General features: G+C 32.6%; 1 protein-coding gene across 3 annotated transcripts in view; it reads left to right on the forward strand.

Moving 5' to 3' along the window:
- The window catches only part of LOC123679206 (zinc finger protein chinmo), a 126,079-nt gene that overhangs the window by 85,442 nt on the left and 22,914 nt on the right, over positions 1-17,723 (forward strand). For 2 of the 3 annotated variants that reach the window (XM_045616648.1, XM_045616646.1), the window contains exon 2: positions 15,913-16,062. In XM_045616648.1, the coding sequence (XP_045472604.1) occupies positions 15,942-16,062 (121 nt within the window). In that variant the 5' untranslated portion in view covers positions 15,913-15,941. Of the gene's footprint in view, positions 1-375; positions 636-15,912; positions 16,063-17,723 lie in introns of those variants that run through there. The other variant, XM_045616647.1, reaches the window with a different exon arrangement.

Raw genomic sequence — 17,723 nt, forward strand, 5'->3', positions numbered from 1 at the left:
CCTTTTTATTATCCTCCTAAAACGTTTCTGGTTCTTATGCTTCCAGTGACAGCAGTTTGGTCATTATATTTTTGAATTATTCTTCCTGCTGAACCTTTTATTTAATTGACGTTTTTATCATTTATGATCAGCATACCGAGAAGTCATGGATCAACCCGAAACAGGTACTCTTGGTGCCTTCCCACCTCCGTTGAAACAACCTGGATCTCTTCCTGTTCCTTGAGTCACTGACTGACATTTTTATCAGCTGTTACCCTTCCGCTACTAGCCCCAATTTGAGTCCAGCGCGTCGACCGAGCGTCCCGCCTCCGTCCAACTTGATTTTCGACGTCCGTCGTGGTGCGCTGGCAACTATGCGTGCATATGCGTATTGCACTGGCATTGAACAAAACGCACAGATAGTGAGCGTGTTCGCAGTGTCGAAATCTCGCAAACTAGTCGTCGTTGCGAACGGGTGGAGTGAGAGTGTCGGTGCTTGTTTCGTTGTCGGATAGAGGCGCGCGGTCAGCAGGCGAGTTGCGTGTAGCGAGAATTGAATCCGCCGCGAAGGACCAGGAACGCGTTGACATGCCCTCTTTTGGATTGTCGTGATATCTGGATAAACTATATATGTCTCTCGAGGGTTTAGTATTGGAGTAAGTTGATTTTTTCCCAGTTTATCGCCTGCTTTAACCCTTTGTTTGCAGCGCGCTCCGTTTCCTTCCTTTCTATTCGGTCGAGTTTTAGCGGCAAGGTTATGCTTATGACATCGCGCGGTGCAAGCTTGCGTGGAGTAAGGGGGATAGACTCATGCGCCTGCTGGCCTTGCGCTTTGAGGCTGCTATGAGTGCGTAACATAGGACAGCACGAGGCTTACAGGACCGGCGTGGCTTTTTGGTAGCGGGAAATGGATAATATTCGCAATTTGGGTTCCTAATATGAATAAAAAATGATAAGAAGGTTGCAACCGTTCAATATGATAACTGATATTGTTTGAATCAGCCTCTAATTTATCGGGAATTTGAAGTAAATGATATAAATATGAGAAACAATACAAATTTTGGATGAAGGCTCAGTATTTCCCCAATATCAAGGGGGTTCTTCAATTTTTCGAAAAAAAAAACGCTTAGATTTCACACCATAGTTCATCATTTCCTTCAATCATAAAATTGAATTGTACGCAACTCCTGATTCAATTGTTCAATTCCATGTTTTTGAAATCTTCAATTTTATATTTTTGAAATTACAGAGCTCAGAAATTTCCTTATAAGACAGTTGATCGGCAATACATTTTCAATTATATTATTTTTCATTGTTTATAGTTCAGATTTTTTTCACTTTGTTTACATGTTTTACTGTTGATTAATGATTAACAATAGTTTCAACCTAGTCGTAACCCATTGAACTACAAATTTTTGGCTCATTGGGTGTATCACTATTTTGACATTCCTAAAAGCCACGTGTGTTAATCATATTTGAATTAAATATCTGTTCATTTCAAAGGATACCATTTTTTTTTTCAGAATAAATAATTAATTTTTGGATTAATATTGTATATTAAAAAGACTCTCCGTATATTCTAAAATATTTTGGTATTATTTTTCTCTGCCATAACTCTATACTGCCTGCCGTGCTCCTCTATGATGGTATTGAATATTTTGAATTGATTTTCGTTGAAAATTCAACTGGCTTTTTTGTAAATATTTGTGCAACGTGGACAATGTAACTCCTACTTCTCGCTCAATAAAAATCAAGATATAAGTGCCTTTGGACCCGAATTCTTTTCAATTTTGGGTTAGGAAACACTTCCACAGATTAACTTTGCCGTGGCTCCAAACTGGAATATTTTTAGATTCTTTTATTCAACGCACGTTTCCACTAATTTTCATCAAATTGGGATGTTGTAAATGATTCAATTTTATGTATGAATACAGTTTCTCAATGCCAACATATACGTAGTGGAGTTAATGCATTCGAATCATTCTGACAAGTATTTCAAACTATGTTATGAATCCACAACATTTCTATCGAAATTTTCATGACTTTATTGAATATCACATTATCGATTGGTTATTGGTTAAAATACGTATCCATATTTTTCTAATACCCGCAAGAACTATTTTGCTTTCACCTAATTCATTTGAAAAAATTTACTTTGAAGTGAATTGGTCATGATAACAATGTAGAGCAGTAGATAGGTATTTGGAGTTAAGACTTTTGATGTAACATGACGGTCTTCACCATGTAACTAGACCAACCGATAGAAAAATTCAGTGTGTCATCTCTGTTCATTTATATTTTGAATAAAATTTCGTTTTCATTCTCAGGATCTCAAAATGATCTCCAAATTTTGAAGAAACCACGACTGCTAATCTATTTTCATGTTTGGAGCAACTTTTTTTATCATATACGAGTTCATGGCAACCAATATTCTCAAGTTTCTGATGAAATAGTTTCCACTGGTGTTTCTTTCCTATTCCTATTGAGAGTTTATTATGCAGAGCAAGGAGCTCCTTATCACATTTCGTCCTTGATGTACCAAAACTCTCCCAATTCATAATCGGAATGATTGTAACCTAGTCAATAGACGGTTAAAGCGTCGTTCAATCAAAGATCACCACTTGAATTATGTAAATTGAACTAGGAACAACGATTACGGAATAAAAATAGATAATTATCTCAGTGCCTAGATAGGCTAAGGAATACTGACCTCCAAATTTTATTCACAATGAAACTTATCTCGAGTTCTAAAACTACAATTAAGACGAATTACAACTTTAAGTTTTTGTGCATGATGGGTTTCTATTGTCAGAACCAGAGAAAAAGTCTATTGTGTGTCGATTATCCACTTCATAATACTGAAGGTAACAAATTCCGTACTCTCATTACAAAAATTAAAATGGATTGAACTAAGAAGGTTTGCGTTGACCAAACTCTTCCAAAAAACTTTAGTGGAATCCCTCCATCATATTTCGAAATATACATATCAGAGAACTGAAAAATAATCAAACTAGATACCCTAAATTGCAGAATAATATGAAATTGTTCTGAATAGAGTAATATCTTTTCTACTAAGTAGTTCAGGATAATAAAATTATCCTGTTCTCGTACCTATTTCTGCAGATGCTTGAAAAAGTTTGAATTTTAATTTTTTTCATAAAGATACTTGGTGCTCTGTTATAGTTCATTTCAATTGACTTAAAAAATTCTGATTTCGACAATAACAAACATATTCACTTATCTAATCTATTTGAAGGTTGATCGTTTGCAGCATCAAAAGAAGAATCAAAATAGCTCATCTCGATTCTGTAGATATCAGAGAAATTCCGTCATCGTTATTTGAATAGTTTTGAATAATTTTCTGACATATCTAGCGGTTAACATAAATGGTAGGTATCGTAAACATCAGCAGCAGTCTTCATAGAACTTCGATTTCAGAAGATCAGGTAGATTCTGGACTGTCTAGGTATAGGATTGTTTAATGGAAAATATTCTAATGTTTAATGGAGATTTGATGTTCCAACTCCCACGTCTTTTATTTGACAATGAATATGAAATTCATTGTCGAATCTAAATGGAATGGGAGCATCAATGAGTAGATAAGTTATGAAAGAGATGGATCAGAAAAATATTAAAAAAAGAAAAATTTCACAATATGCACAATTCAAATAACTCTATTTTTCCTGATAATTTCACGATGAAGTTCATGTTTTGAGCAGGGGCTATTTTTCTAGAATTCGATTGAAATGACCAAAAAAAAAACTGACAAATTGTATAACTTTAATTCCTCAAATTAATAATGAAATCCTTTCTAATACTTACCTACTCCATCGTTGATTAGGCAGTTTGAATATGTGTAAGCTTTGAAAAAAGTCAAAAATACCGCTCTGTCATTGAAGGAAGAATATAACAAACTATGATATATTATTTATAAACAAATTTTCACGATAAGAAATAACATTTCAGTGAGATACGGATTAAATCGAATTCACATCCTTTTACACCGAAATTTATCAAAATTCACCGTTATCATTTTAGAAATGTAGATAAAATTCACAATTTCCACTACAATCGTTCGAAATTTTGGTTCACTTGAAGTTGTAGCTTGTCAGGAACTCTTATAATAAAGTTTGTAAGATTAATCGAGGTTAACTAAAAATGCTTAGGACCTGATTTACGGAAATTTGCGATCTAAATTCGTAATTATATTAGATATCGAAGTTTCGATGTCAGCAGAGGCAATGATGAAAGCACAAAACATTGTAGTACTCATGAACTTGGCAAGTTTTCGCCTACATAAGTTGTACAATGTAGCTCAGCGAAAAACGAAGGTAATAAATCCTCAGAAGATTTAATTAACCCGAGAATATATTTGCTAGTGGAGACATCGCTTTGGAAGCACTCTCGCTTTTGTCTGGCCTCCAACTACAATTGGCACAGAATCTGTCTGAGGTTTGTAATGAATTTGGTTAATCACCGTCACTGTTCGATGCATAATTAACAGTAAGAGTTCATGAGGACGTTCACAAATGAGCATTTTGTAGTGAATATACCCAACGACAAAAAAAATAACCCCAGGAAAAGTTAAAATTTTTTAGACTCAAATTAATTTCAAGTTCTGGGGCATCAATTTTAATATCATATAAAATTCTATCTATTCTGGAATAAAAAAACTAAATCAAAAAGACTTTTCTTCAAACGACATATAACATCTAGGAGCATGAAATTCATCAGAATAATTCATTATCCTATTGAATTTTTCATCTTTGAAAATATGTGATCAAATTCCAACTTTGTCGATTTTGATTAATTTTTTCACGATATTATTCTTCAATTTTACATAGCTTTATACGCATGAAAAGGTTAATTGCGTACGATTAACTTGAAATTTTGCTCTTGTCTCAAGACATCCAAATGAAAATTTTCATTGTAATCAAATCTGTAGTTTCATAAGAGAAAAACAACATTTTGAACGCCAATTATTGTTTCTAATGTTACTCTTGATTCACAACACATTTCTAATTTACATTTCAAAATGCAAGGCTATGAGATTCCTGGAGATATAAAGAAAATGGCATTAGAGCAATTTGAAAAACGAACTTAAAATTTTCTCCACGCTATTTGTACCACTTTTTACATCTTTTAGTAAGATTGCTCCCCAAACGAATCATGTCTTGTTTTTTCTCAGTATTTTTTGTTCCATCATGCGCTCTTCTCACAGTCCATATACAACGACTTCTCTCATTCTCTCACTTTATTTCACTATATGAACACTTAAACACTTATGATTGAACACTTAGTACAGGATTTTCATAAATTGGAGGTACAAACGAAAATTACAGATTCCTCGGATCATTTAAAGGAAAAAATTCCGCAAACACATTGTTTTCAAAATATAGGGTATTGAAGTTTGTTTTTTTTTTCATAACACCTTCCCTTCACAAGACATTCAAAATTTCGTGAGCTGTGATGAATTATAAGTTTTGGTACTTATTTACACAATTTGTAGCGAAGATAATTACAGATTCGATAAACTGGTGTAATCATCACAAAAATCACTCTATCTCGAAAACAAAGTGTTTGCGGGCTCATGTTCATAGGACTATTTTTTTTAATTACCACCAGGTATTATCTAGGTGTCTTTGTTTGCATTGGGTTTAGCTTCATAATGAAATTATATTAAGATTATATCGCACAAAATAATATTAGGGAAATAGTTAAAAATAATTGTGAGAAAATCAGAGAGTGATTCGTTCTGTGAGCAAAAGTTCAATTTGGTATAAAAATTGATAATTTCTTCAATGAAAACCCATATGATATTGAATGTTGAAATTGTCAGTTGTCACGTCTTATATGAACTGATTACTTTTCACCACAAAACATAGGCCTGGTGATTTTGTTCTCAAATACTATACGTATTCGAGACTAGGCGATGAGCAAATAACAACTTCTGCAGGGTATATTCTTGAATCGATTCGTTTATAATTGGGGGTTAACATCTCGCCTGAATCTTTCGTCATCCTTGCTCGCCTCCTTGTCTGATTTTCCGTTCAGTGTGTAAGTCCAAAGTTCGTCCAACTCCTGACCTCGATCTGCACAAAGCACAGTGCCCCAAGCACCCCAAAACCCCCGATGAAGAATCCCCGGAGCATCAATAAAATTCCCCGATTTATAGTTTTATTTTCGTGGTCTTTCGGAGACGAAAACTACCCAGAACGAGAGCGAAAGGCTCGGCATAGTCCTGCTGTGCAGTAAAACGAGCGTTAACCTTCTGGCTTGCTGCCAACGTGGCGGAATAATCGCGACTAGGATAATATAAACATAAATATGAGCTCCTTGAAATAGTTTTCCGCGTTTTTTTGCAATAGAACGGAACGGCCGTTGAAAGCGAAAGTTCAATCTGCAAATAGATAGCTGCGTCACGAGAACGGTTCCGTTGCCCTTTTGGATCGATACCTTGGCTAGAAAAAAAATTGGATTATCGTGCTGTTGTTCTAGGCGGTCGATATGCCGGTGAATCAGATTGATTGCTATCTGTGGCACTGCTAGGATATAGTTGAGTAGGTTCAGAAAGGTTACTGCCCTTCGGTTATGATTCGTCGTTTTATGAGGAGCGTACAGAAAATCATGGTACTTCATTCTGTACTTTGTAATGTCATCATGTGAATTTAAGGAATAAGTGATATTTGGTCTATCTTTCCAATGATAAAACTGTAGATTCAATAAATTTCATTCAGAAATAGCTATGAATTATCTGTTGAATATGCCGAATTCAAAAATCGAACTCTTTCAGTTTCATCAGAATGCGTCCTGCATTATTTTTCTTCATCCTTTTTCTTAAGGAAAACTAGACATTGGCAGAGTTTTTCTGTTCAATAATACTGCAGGAATGGTGCCATTTTTTATGATGAATTTGTATTCCCTATTGACACATAATTTCAGCTCATTTATTATTAAACTAATATATTTTGTTCATAAATATCTTGGAATTTATTATCTTGAAAGCCTGCTTAAAGAAATTATTGAAATTTGTTGTAAGTAAATTGATACAACTGTACCCTATACAACTATCTGTTCATCTGAAGTGTGTTTTTGGAGTATACAATAAAGTTTAAAATATCGAACAGTAAAATCTATCTAAAATTCCACATTAACAATGGAATATTGGAGGTTGAAATGCTGGAAATTGAAATGTTAAGATTTTGAAATAATATAAAGCACGGCAACATATTCTTGATGTAAAATACAATAAATTTCATCGAGTCTACATGCCCATTACTGAAAATCCTTGAAAAAAATTCTGATAGATCTAAGTGGAACTCTATTTTGAAAACGATACCAAAAATTTAGATGGAAAATATATATTTTATATATCATTATCGTAATATACATTAAATTCTGAACAAAATGTTCAGACTTTTATAACTATTAGTATAGGAAATATATTTTCAATTTCAATTATTATTAAAAATATTGTTATTCGTACATCTCGCCAACTGTGTAACTGCCTATTTTACAGTGGAACGTAAAACTGTGCAATTTACTTTACCGTAAACAGAAAGCACGATCAACAACCAATATGGTAGCATCTGTGAAATAAATCGCATGGCGAATAACCGTTATCTGAAAGCCTTATAATAATAACGCTTTAAGATGGCCTTTAATTGAACATTTCAGAAATAAAATTTATAAGACTTAAACAATTAACAATATTCACAAAAATTTAAAATTGTACGAGTTTCTTTCGCAAATCTGAAACCTGCCATCTGAAAACGTTATAATACATTAAGTCAATTTTTGTACTTTCATTTATCATTTTCCGATATTTCTAATAGGATTTTCGGGATTCAAGAATCGATCTTTCGAACTTGCATGGGCAATAGTAACATATTTCAGGAGAATAGTTTCTTTGGAATAAGTTTACTTATTACCAAAATTCTAGTAACCGGCAATGCACATTTTGATGAATCCAAGTCAGCAAGATTCATGAGACAATATTTGTTGATATCTAAAATATTATTTGACTCATCGTCATCCAACTGCTCGAATCTATATTCATATTTCATGCAACCAATAATAAAATTATATATTACGAAAATCTGATTTGAGGAAAAATTTTCATTCATATCCACGACATAATACCATTTATTGGATTTTCAGCCAAGTGTTTACATCCAGTAGGTTTCAAGTAATCAATATTCGTTGCTGTAAAATTCATTGAAGAAGACAAAGTCCATGTTATCAATTTTTGATGTGATTGGTTCATAGATATTTTCAAGGTAATGAACGGTTTAGTTCATCCAATTTTATTTTGAAGGAGAGATATTCTATTCTGTTCCTTATCCAGCCGTAATAAAGTGAGAAATTATAAAAAAAGATAAAAGCAATTTCCTATATCTATCTGTAGTAGAAAAGTAGTCTATGCTATAAGAATTATCCCTTTGAAAAGCTACCGACAAAGTACGGTTAGCAATTATTCACAACATAATGGATTTTTCTCCTCTTAAGCTACTGTGTGGTCTAGAGGCTTTGACGTAAATTACACACTTTCAGTAATATTATTATGGCTACTGCGATGAATTGTAAATGGTCGATAATCATCAGTTATTATTCAAATTGAGCTAATCACCTGGTTGATGCAATTACTCGTACTAATTTCATATCTTAGGAGGAATGGAAACCAGATTGGAATTTTCGGAAAAACAATATATCTTTTTGATATTGAATTTGTGAAAATCAAGAAATCAAACTAATATAAATTATAAGGAAGAAAATTTAAATCGAATTCTACCATTTTTATTGCAACAAATGAATAAAAATCTATATAAATCTATATGAAAATAATTCAAGTTTTTAATTGGTTCAAAATTTTGAGACGAATTATCTTTATATAGTTAGAAAATTTTTTCAAGTGCATTTTGCATCAAATTTGATTCAATAAACTACAATAGTCCTTGAAACGGAATGTTTTGAATGAGTAAAATATTTTGTCGCGAACGGAAAAATAATATACTTGTGGAAAATTTGCTTGACTAAGCATATAGATACTACATAATCTAATATCTACGAATTTTATATTCTGCATTCATATCGTATAGACACTGGTTTCTAATTAAATTCAAACAATTTCTGAGGTTTCCAAACAACAATTCGAAAACAATAGGCTTGCAAAGACAAAAACTGAATATAGGTATGCATTCAAATGACCAGCCTTGTATTCCATTAGGTAAACTTCAACATCAAAATGTTCATTCATTAAGTATGTATTGTATTTCTTGAAATGTAAACATCGCTACAGATTCCACACCAAGTTTTTATATTTCAACATTGATGGCACTAATATTCAAAATTCAATCAAATTCTTTGGACAGTTTTTATGATTCTATGAAAATTTTTAAGTTCCATGCAGGAAATACCCTAGGAATATACGAGATTTGCTGAATTTCAGGAACCTTTATTGTGTTTTCTCTATTTTTTTTATACTCATTCAAATGATTCGTTTTAGATGGAATAAGTAGAAGAAATACAAATAAATACCCAATCTGAATTTTGGAGCAAATTCAATGCAAGTATAAGATGAACATTGGCGTACAATACGTATATCATCAATTGAAAACTTATATGCTGAATGTTTTCCTATCGAAAAATTTCAAAAGATTGGTCGTGGGAAATGAAATGTCGTTCTTCAACAAAGGTCCTTGAAATGAATAAAAATATTCCTCATTATTCAGCAGGAAGATCTTTTCAGGACAGGTCTTCACAAAGGCGAAAAATACTCTTTTCAGGGCAGGAAATCCTGGGTGCTTTTAAAATACCCTATAATAATTTCAACCCTCAGATTATCCCCATTTCTCTTCAGTCAAAAACATACGTGCACCCCAAAGTTTCAGTATAATAATCAACCCCTTTAGAAACTGGTTCCTTCAACGCAACGGGACGTTCCTGCTGCCCTGCATCGCTCTTCGGTTCCTGCAACCCGGCAGGAGCACACGCAACGCAAAGGTGCATTGTGTTGCGAGGGAAATCAATAACACTAACAAAGGAAAATGATTGGAAAATGCAGCCTGAGGAAATGGGACGGAATGTTGCGTTTCAACCGGTGGCCCATTTTCATGGTAATGAAGATGGGAAAGGGTTCCGTAGGTGTCTTACATTCTCCGAAAAACGCTCTTGTTTCGTTGTAGTTTTTAATGAAAAAATCAATGTTTTTTATTTTTTAAGAATAAATAAGAGGAATATTTGTATCTCAGTGTTCGATGTATGATGTATTCGACTCAGTGTCGGTGTTGCAGTTTAGTTTAAGTTGACATTTCTGAGAAGGTATGTTTTCTGATTCTGTGAGTCGAATACTGTTATGAATTAGATTTCAGTTTATTACTTCTTAACTCGCGTTATCTCAGTTGATTGGTTTTTGCAAAGCATTTTCCTTCTGTTAATGTAGGATATTTTTGTGTCATCATTATTAGAAAAAGTTTAATCCTCATTTGAATCTACCCTATTTGCAACAAAACTTTTAATGTTCTCACACATCAGATTTTCATAATATTATACAGGGATTATTCAAAATTCAGTATCAAGGTTTTAGGGGAGTATTTTTCAGGTCAAAATAAGACTCTTTGTATGAACATGTGTCCTCGAACACTTTGTTGCCGAACTACAGATCGTTAAAAATTCAAGACTTTTGTTTTTTTTTCATAGTTATATCAGTTTTTGAGGTATTAAGATCGAAGGTGAAATGAAGGTTTCTTATTTTTTTAAGAAAACTTAATTCAGATCACAAACCTAAAATTTTTGTTTTCATTGTGATTATAGGTTCCTACCTTTGTTATAAATTTCAACTAAATGTGGCGAATTACGATCGTAGAAGCGTAAAAATTACGCGAGACAAAAAATTTATCAATAAAATATAGAATTCAAATTATATGTAAGAAACCATCAGCGGTGTACTACAAAAAAGTTTATGGGGTGAAAAAGGGTTTGACACTCAAGAAATATCTCCCTATAGCTTGTTACTATCACTTGATGGCATACTAAATTTGATCTTAATATATCCAAAAATGAAACAGCTATGAAAGAAAAACTGAAAAAATCTTGAAACTTTAACGCTCAAGGTAAGGAAGTGTTTGCGGACACATAATAATAGAAAAAAGTTTTATTTTGGCCTGAAAAGTACGCCCATGAAATCTTGATACTGAATTTTGAATCATCCAGTACCATAATGTTCTTGGTTTATTTGGTAAAATAATCATTTTTCTATGAAATATTTTTCAGCAAATAAAGGAATAAATGGTCTTGAATTTAATTATAGAATAGCAAATTTGTCTGTTTGAAAAATTTTTATAATGATTATTTCGATGCGATTTTTGAACAGAAGGTTATTTTTACTCTCCTTATTGCGAATATATTCTTTTGATAATACAAAAAAAAAATGATTCGATATCACTTTGCCTTCATCCGTTTTGGTCCTACCTACTATAGGTTTCGGTTTTTTCCTCAAAAATTCATTAATTTGATTATTGAACTAGAAATATTAGTATTGATTGTATGCCAACTAACCCTTTATCATATCTGCATACAAAATAAATACCTACTATATGAATTCTTTTGCAATGTGCATCTTATAATATTGTGAAAGTTGTACATTGACCTCTGGTGTGAAATCCTAATTCCTTTATTGAAAAAATGAATATCATTCCATTATTCCCACTGGAAGGCGTCAAAAAGATACATATACTATACCTATTATTTTACTCTTCATGAATTCATTGACTCTTTCCAACTACACGTGGAAATGTGTGAATACATTAGAAGTTAACTGATGCATTCAATGGATTAGGAAGGAAGAATGCAGAGAAAGGTTGAATTTGAAAGGAGTGAACCGCATCTTTATGACGATCGTAGTCTTTTTTCTCACTCATAAAATCCAACGGAATTCGGAATAAAAATTAACTGAATTTGATTACTAATTTGTTTTCAGTGTTAAGCGATCCATAGATTTTACAACGAATATTATCTCAACAAATCTCATAGATTATCTTATCCTTCACGACAATCCAATTCTACAGTAGGTACCCAAAAGTAAAACGATCAGATGTTATTAAATGCTTAGAATTTCTTCACCTGAATCCTGAATAAATTTTTTTTTAAATCAATTTGGATTTTCAAATCTTTCAACAAAAAATAATTAACAAAAGTACGTTTCACAACGTAATGTCAAGTTATATTAGTAAAATCGTTTCAGTACTAAATTGATTTTCTACACAATAATCTTCCTTGAATAGTGAAAGAAAGTGGTCACACATTGAAGCAATTTTTATTTTCATTTCGTATATCTCATTGTAAGAAAATAATGCATTAGATTTTTCTTCGATAAATCTTCACAAAATTGAAAATATTATTTTCGGTCCGAGAAAACCATGTTCTTCATTGAATATTAGTCCGTATTTCTACGCGAGTTATGATGTTTTTTGATATGACCTAACAATGAAATACATCGGGAGGTTTCGACCAAATTTATAACAATTTTTTCGAGAATTCTTCTTGAGGGAAAAAATCTAAGAACTTTTTTCAGTTGGTTAACCAGAAATATTCCAGTGTCGAAGAGTGTACAGAAGAGAATGTTTAATTAACAATAATAATATATTAATAAGTTTATTCGCTGAATTTGAAAAAACAAAGCCAAGATACATATTAGGAACCATAGAAATAATAGTTGGAACAAAAACATAAAACCAGCAAATAAACATGAATCACCCATAGAAATTAATTTGATTAAATCAAATACTGCAATATAGTTTCTGTGCAAGTTGTTGATCATGAAGTTGTATTGAGGAATACTCACAAAGCTCTCGATATGAACTTTGACTGAAGTACATCTAGAAGTTTCAAAAAATGTATAGCAATTTGTGAATGTTTCGAAAATCATTCATGAAAAAATCCAAGCACTTATTTTTCATTAAGTAAAAGAGAAAAATATTCCTAAATCGATTACTGCAATAGTTTCAGATAACTGAAGTACCTGGTTTCAATACTAACTCCTGAAACATATTCTAAAATTTTAATCTGCTACGATCTTCAATATTCTGTATAAAATCAAGGGGTATCATACGAAAGGGTTCCCCGTGATTGATACATCCTCAACCCCTCTCTCTGGTCCGGTTTTCGATTCCTGCAGGCCCTTCATGCCACGTTCGAATTCCTGCAACGCAAAACGGGACACGCAACCCCGTAGGTGCAGTGTGCCGCCAGCAAAATCAATAATTTCAACAAAGGATTTGGACGCATGTTAATGAACGTGTCATATATGCGGCACCGAATCGAGCTGGTAGAGCAGGAACTCTACGAAATTGACAGAACGACGCCATCTGATGCAAAATCAGCAGGATGCAGGAATACCATATTCCTGTCGTTTATGCTGGGCGTTTTTTTTCTCGTTTGAAGTTGGAAATGGTCGGGTCCGGAATTTCGGAGTTAAATCGTTAACGACCAGTTGAAGTTTCCGAAACGCCATTTATCAACGAGGTAATGGCTGCCGGTGAATATTCGATTTTCTGGAAATTATGGTTGAAGTCTTTAATTAGGCAAAATTGTTGGTTGTTTGTCATCGATTCGAAGGGATTCCTAGGAGTTTGTAGGTAAAATCATCGGTTGACGTCGAATTGAACCTTCAACTTGCTTTCGAAGTGAATTCTTTATGATGAATGATACTCGTATCTCAGGAATATAAAAACTGACACATAGAAAATGCACATAGAAATTCCATGCATAGAAATTCCACAAATTCCAAACTTATCATTAAACACTTTACTTTTACTTAGAAAGACACACATTTCTCAAGCAATGACATAACCTATGTTTTTTTTTATGAAAACCATAGATAGAAGGAGTATACGTAATTTTTGTATGTCCCAAACATGATTAAATTACGTTGTCGGATTGTGATAAATTTTCAAATCCACAATTTTTTCATATCGTTATGAATGTATATTTTATTGAATGAAATATATTTATTTGAGTGATTTCCGATTAAATATGCAAATTTCAATATTTGGAATCCGATATTTTTTCTGATTGTTGAATTTATACTAAGCAGAATATTAATTATTTTCTATATCTACCTCCTGCAATCCAAGGTTCGGCAACTTTTGCTCTCGTAGTGACCCTAGTGTCATCGCTTGTTCCAGGTCGTTTGGCGGGCTTGAAGTTTGTTTTCTGAATTACTGATATATTTAGCTATTTATTTTAATATATTTTGAGTTAATATGAAACGGTAATTCACTATGGGGCATAAGAAGTGTGTTCTTTGTGGAGAAACTCGCGAATGGAGTGAAATATCGTATAACTGAAATGTTTTCATTTTCGCGCGCTTCCTGTCAAATTTGATAGTTCATGTTGGGGTTGCTTATTGAAAATGGCATATGCTCCCTCTATCCATGTTTATCACTCTGAGAAGAAAACTATTCACACATATGCCTATCTATACCGATAAATCGAATTTTTCATTGCTAAAAAAAGAGCAGATTAGGTATGGTATTGATCACTTTCAAACCTGACGGATTATGTAATATTTACAGCGCTTCAGCACACTTGAAGATGTATACTACTACCGTTCTCACTTTAGTTCAGATTCATTTTCATTCTGTGCGGAAATCGCTTTATCAGGTCTTTCAATTTTTGGAAGAGACCTTCTTATGGCAGTTTAATATAAACTAACTGATTTTTTCCAGAAAAACATTATAATACGTATTCATTTTATATCACTTTCAAAATTGAAATGTTTCGCATTAGTATCTCAATTATTTCAATGATTAATTCAAGAATTTTTTCATTAACATGGAATTATAAATTTTTCTAAAACGCTGCTTTCAGCTAACTGTCATTTATCGCTTTCTTACTTGTTGATATTCCATTCTCAATTTTCTGAATCCTCAAATTAAAGAAAAACTGAGAACGAATAGATTTTTTATGAGAAACTCTAAACTGATTGTATGTATTTTTCCATCAGATTGTTAAAATTCCAAAAATTTTAAAATTCATCATTGAAATAATTGAGATCCGATTGAAAAACTTTTGTAGAACAAAAACTATAAATTCATTCGGGAAAAATCATTGACTTCATTTTAAACACCCATACGAAGGTTCATCCAAAAAATTTAGAGTATCGATCAAGCGATTTGTGCACAGAAGAATACTTGCTTTATTCAATTAAATTCGCAAAAATGATTAGATGAAGCACTGTTAACAAACTAAATAACCAATATGCTCATCTTATCCCTTCTCATGAGGAAACTTTGGAAAATATCAATTCACTTTTGACTGAAAAATGGGTCACCATGTATATGCGATTCTAGGGCCACGCTATCATATATAATATATGGGTCAGAGATGTAACTTTTTTCCACAACATAGGAAAATATAAAAAAGGAGCAATGCGGTTCTTATCTCACTGATAAGACTATTTTAGGGTTATTTGTACGTTCAACTTCACTATTTTTCCTAATAGAATTGGGCTCTCCGTTTTTTATCAATTATTGACAAACGTGCATGAAAAAATGACGCAGTTTCTGGTTGGATAAGCTAAAGATGATTCTAGGGAGATGAATCATTTTGAATGGTAAAAGTCTGATTCAACATTACCCAAAGCTTGAAAGGAGACCTTCAAGAAGCTTAGAGTTTTGTGTAAAAATAGTGTCATGTAGAAAGAAGCAAACAAACAACATCAAGCGCCACCTGCATACTTCGTTCAGTGAAAGTGTAAAAATGGATGTTTGTAACACTTCTTGATATTTAACCGTTTTTTCCATTATTGTTACGAATATATTTTCCTTGAATCATCTACATGACCGAAATGCTGAACATTGCAATATCATTTTAAATTGTTATGATAATGGATAATTATTTCTCTTTAACTTTCAATATATATTTCTGTTACAGCTCATAATACTTTCCATTCCGGTGTTGAGATGGAAACTCAGCAGCAACAGTTTTGCCTGAAATGGAATAGCTTCGGGACGAATCTTGCCACTTCTTTCAGTAATCTCTTCAAATCGGAGAATTTAGCTGATGTGACGTTATTCTGTGATGGTGAGTAACAGTTATTTTATCACTTCTACTAATTTTTCTGAGCCCACTAAGTCTATACGCAAACATGAAAATTTCACCAACTTGAAAGTAGATGAAATAAGTGATCAATTAATTGAACTTGAATATCACTTTTCAAACAATGAATGAAACTTGAAGCTAAAATTATTTTGCAGAATAAATAAAATATCACGGTTTTACTATTATATATTCGAAGTTTATGGTAAAAACCTAAGCATATAAAGTCAACACACAATAAGCACGAGCTTGGCGTGTTGATTTGCGATGTGAAATATACTTAACACTTATAGGATAGATAGGACGAAAGACCTATCTTGTTCAAAGATGACAAGGAAAATTAATGTATTAACATATGTAATCTAGTTCCAGGAACTTTTTGGATTAAATTAAAATTTTAATTCTATTTACCCACTTCAAGAGGAATTACTTGCGTTTTTTTTTCAACACCTTCATAAGTACAGACTCTTTAGCTCTCATATACACATATACGGATCCTTCTGAAAATGTTCACTATACGGAATGTGAGTATTCGAAATGTGTTTCTGGTAAAACATGGTAATTACAAAAAAAATTACACTTGAAAATATCTAGACATTCTACTGCTTTTCATTAGAAACCATAAGCCTATGAAGCTGTCAAAATTTGAAATAGATACGCTATTTAGGAATGCATCCAGTTTTCCACATCGAAAATTGATTTCAATTGAGATTTTTGTTACTTATCTCCCTATTATAATCAGAAAAAGAGGTAAATAGGAATAAGAAAGAACAAATAGCAAATATATTTCCGTAATAAAATTGCAGGACAGTTTTCAGCAGCTATAGATGCAAATGCATTATTCTTATCTATATCGAATAATTATAAACATACCTCACAAAGGTAAAACCTGCGGTTAGCTTTATAAAAATTAATTTGAATTATATCTTCACCCTTTATTATGTATTCTCAATATTCCCATTTTCCCTCAAATATAGATGAAACACGAAAACAAAGTTAAATATCTGAAACACATAACAGCCGATAAGGAAAGTAGGTACACTCTTAAAAATGGTTGTACAATTTAAGAACAATTGACATCCTAATATACGCGAATTTTTACTGGAATTGATTGCGAAGTAATTCTATCAATTGTTTCATTGCAACACTTGTTGCCATTTTTAATTTACACAATATGCATGCAGTTTTATGGACAATTGTAGAGGAATATCATATGAATAAATTTTGTGAACTTCTACTTCTGCTTTGGCGAGGCCAATTTTAAAGGTGCTCCTCTTTCAGAGGATCGCAGTTATTCATCCAGAGATCACTAATGGAATCATAGGTTTGGCATTCAGTGATCCCTGTTAAATACACCTACCATCTCCATAGCGGAGCGTGGTTGGTTTCAACCAAACCAAAAAAAATATCATATGCTGCATTTTTATTATTACTTTCCTAATCTATATATACATGGCTATTTACAATTAAATTTTACAATTAATATTCATGAAACATTTGTATACTATATTAAACTCGTAAGCGCTCCTCCCACCGAAAATCGAACGATTTTGGACCGATTTTGCGGTCGAGTGTTCTCGGCTCTGGGAGAGATACGAGAAAAACTAAAAGTACGGAAAGAAAGAGAAAATGTCGAATTAACTCCC

Source organism: Harmonia axyridis, chromosome 4 (assembly GCF_914767665.1).
Source record: "Harmonia axyridis chromosome 4, icHarAxyr1.1, whole genome shotgun sequence".
In the NCBI taxonomy this organism is placed as follows: Eukaryota; Metazoa; Arthropoda; class Insecta; order Coleoptera; family Coccinellidae; genus Harmonia; species Harmonia axyridis.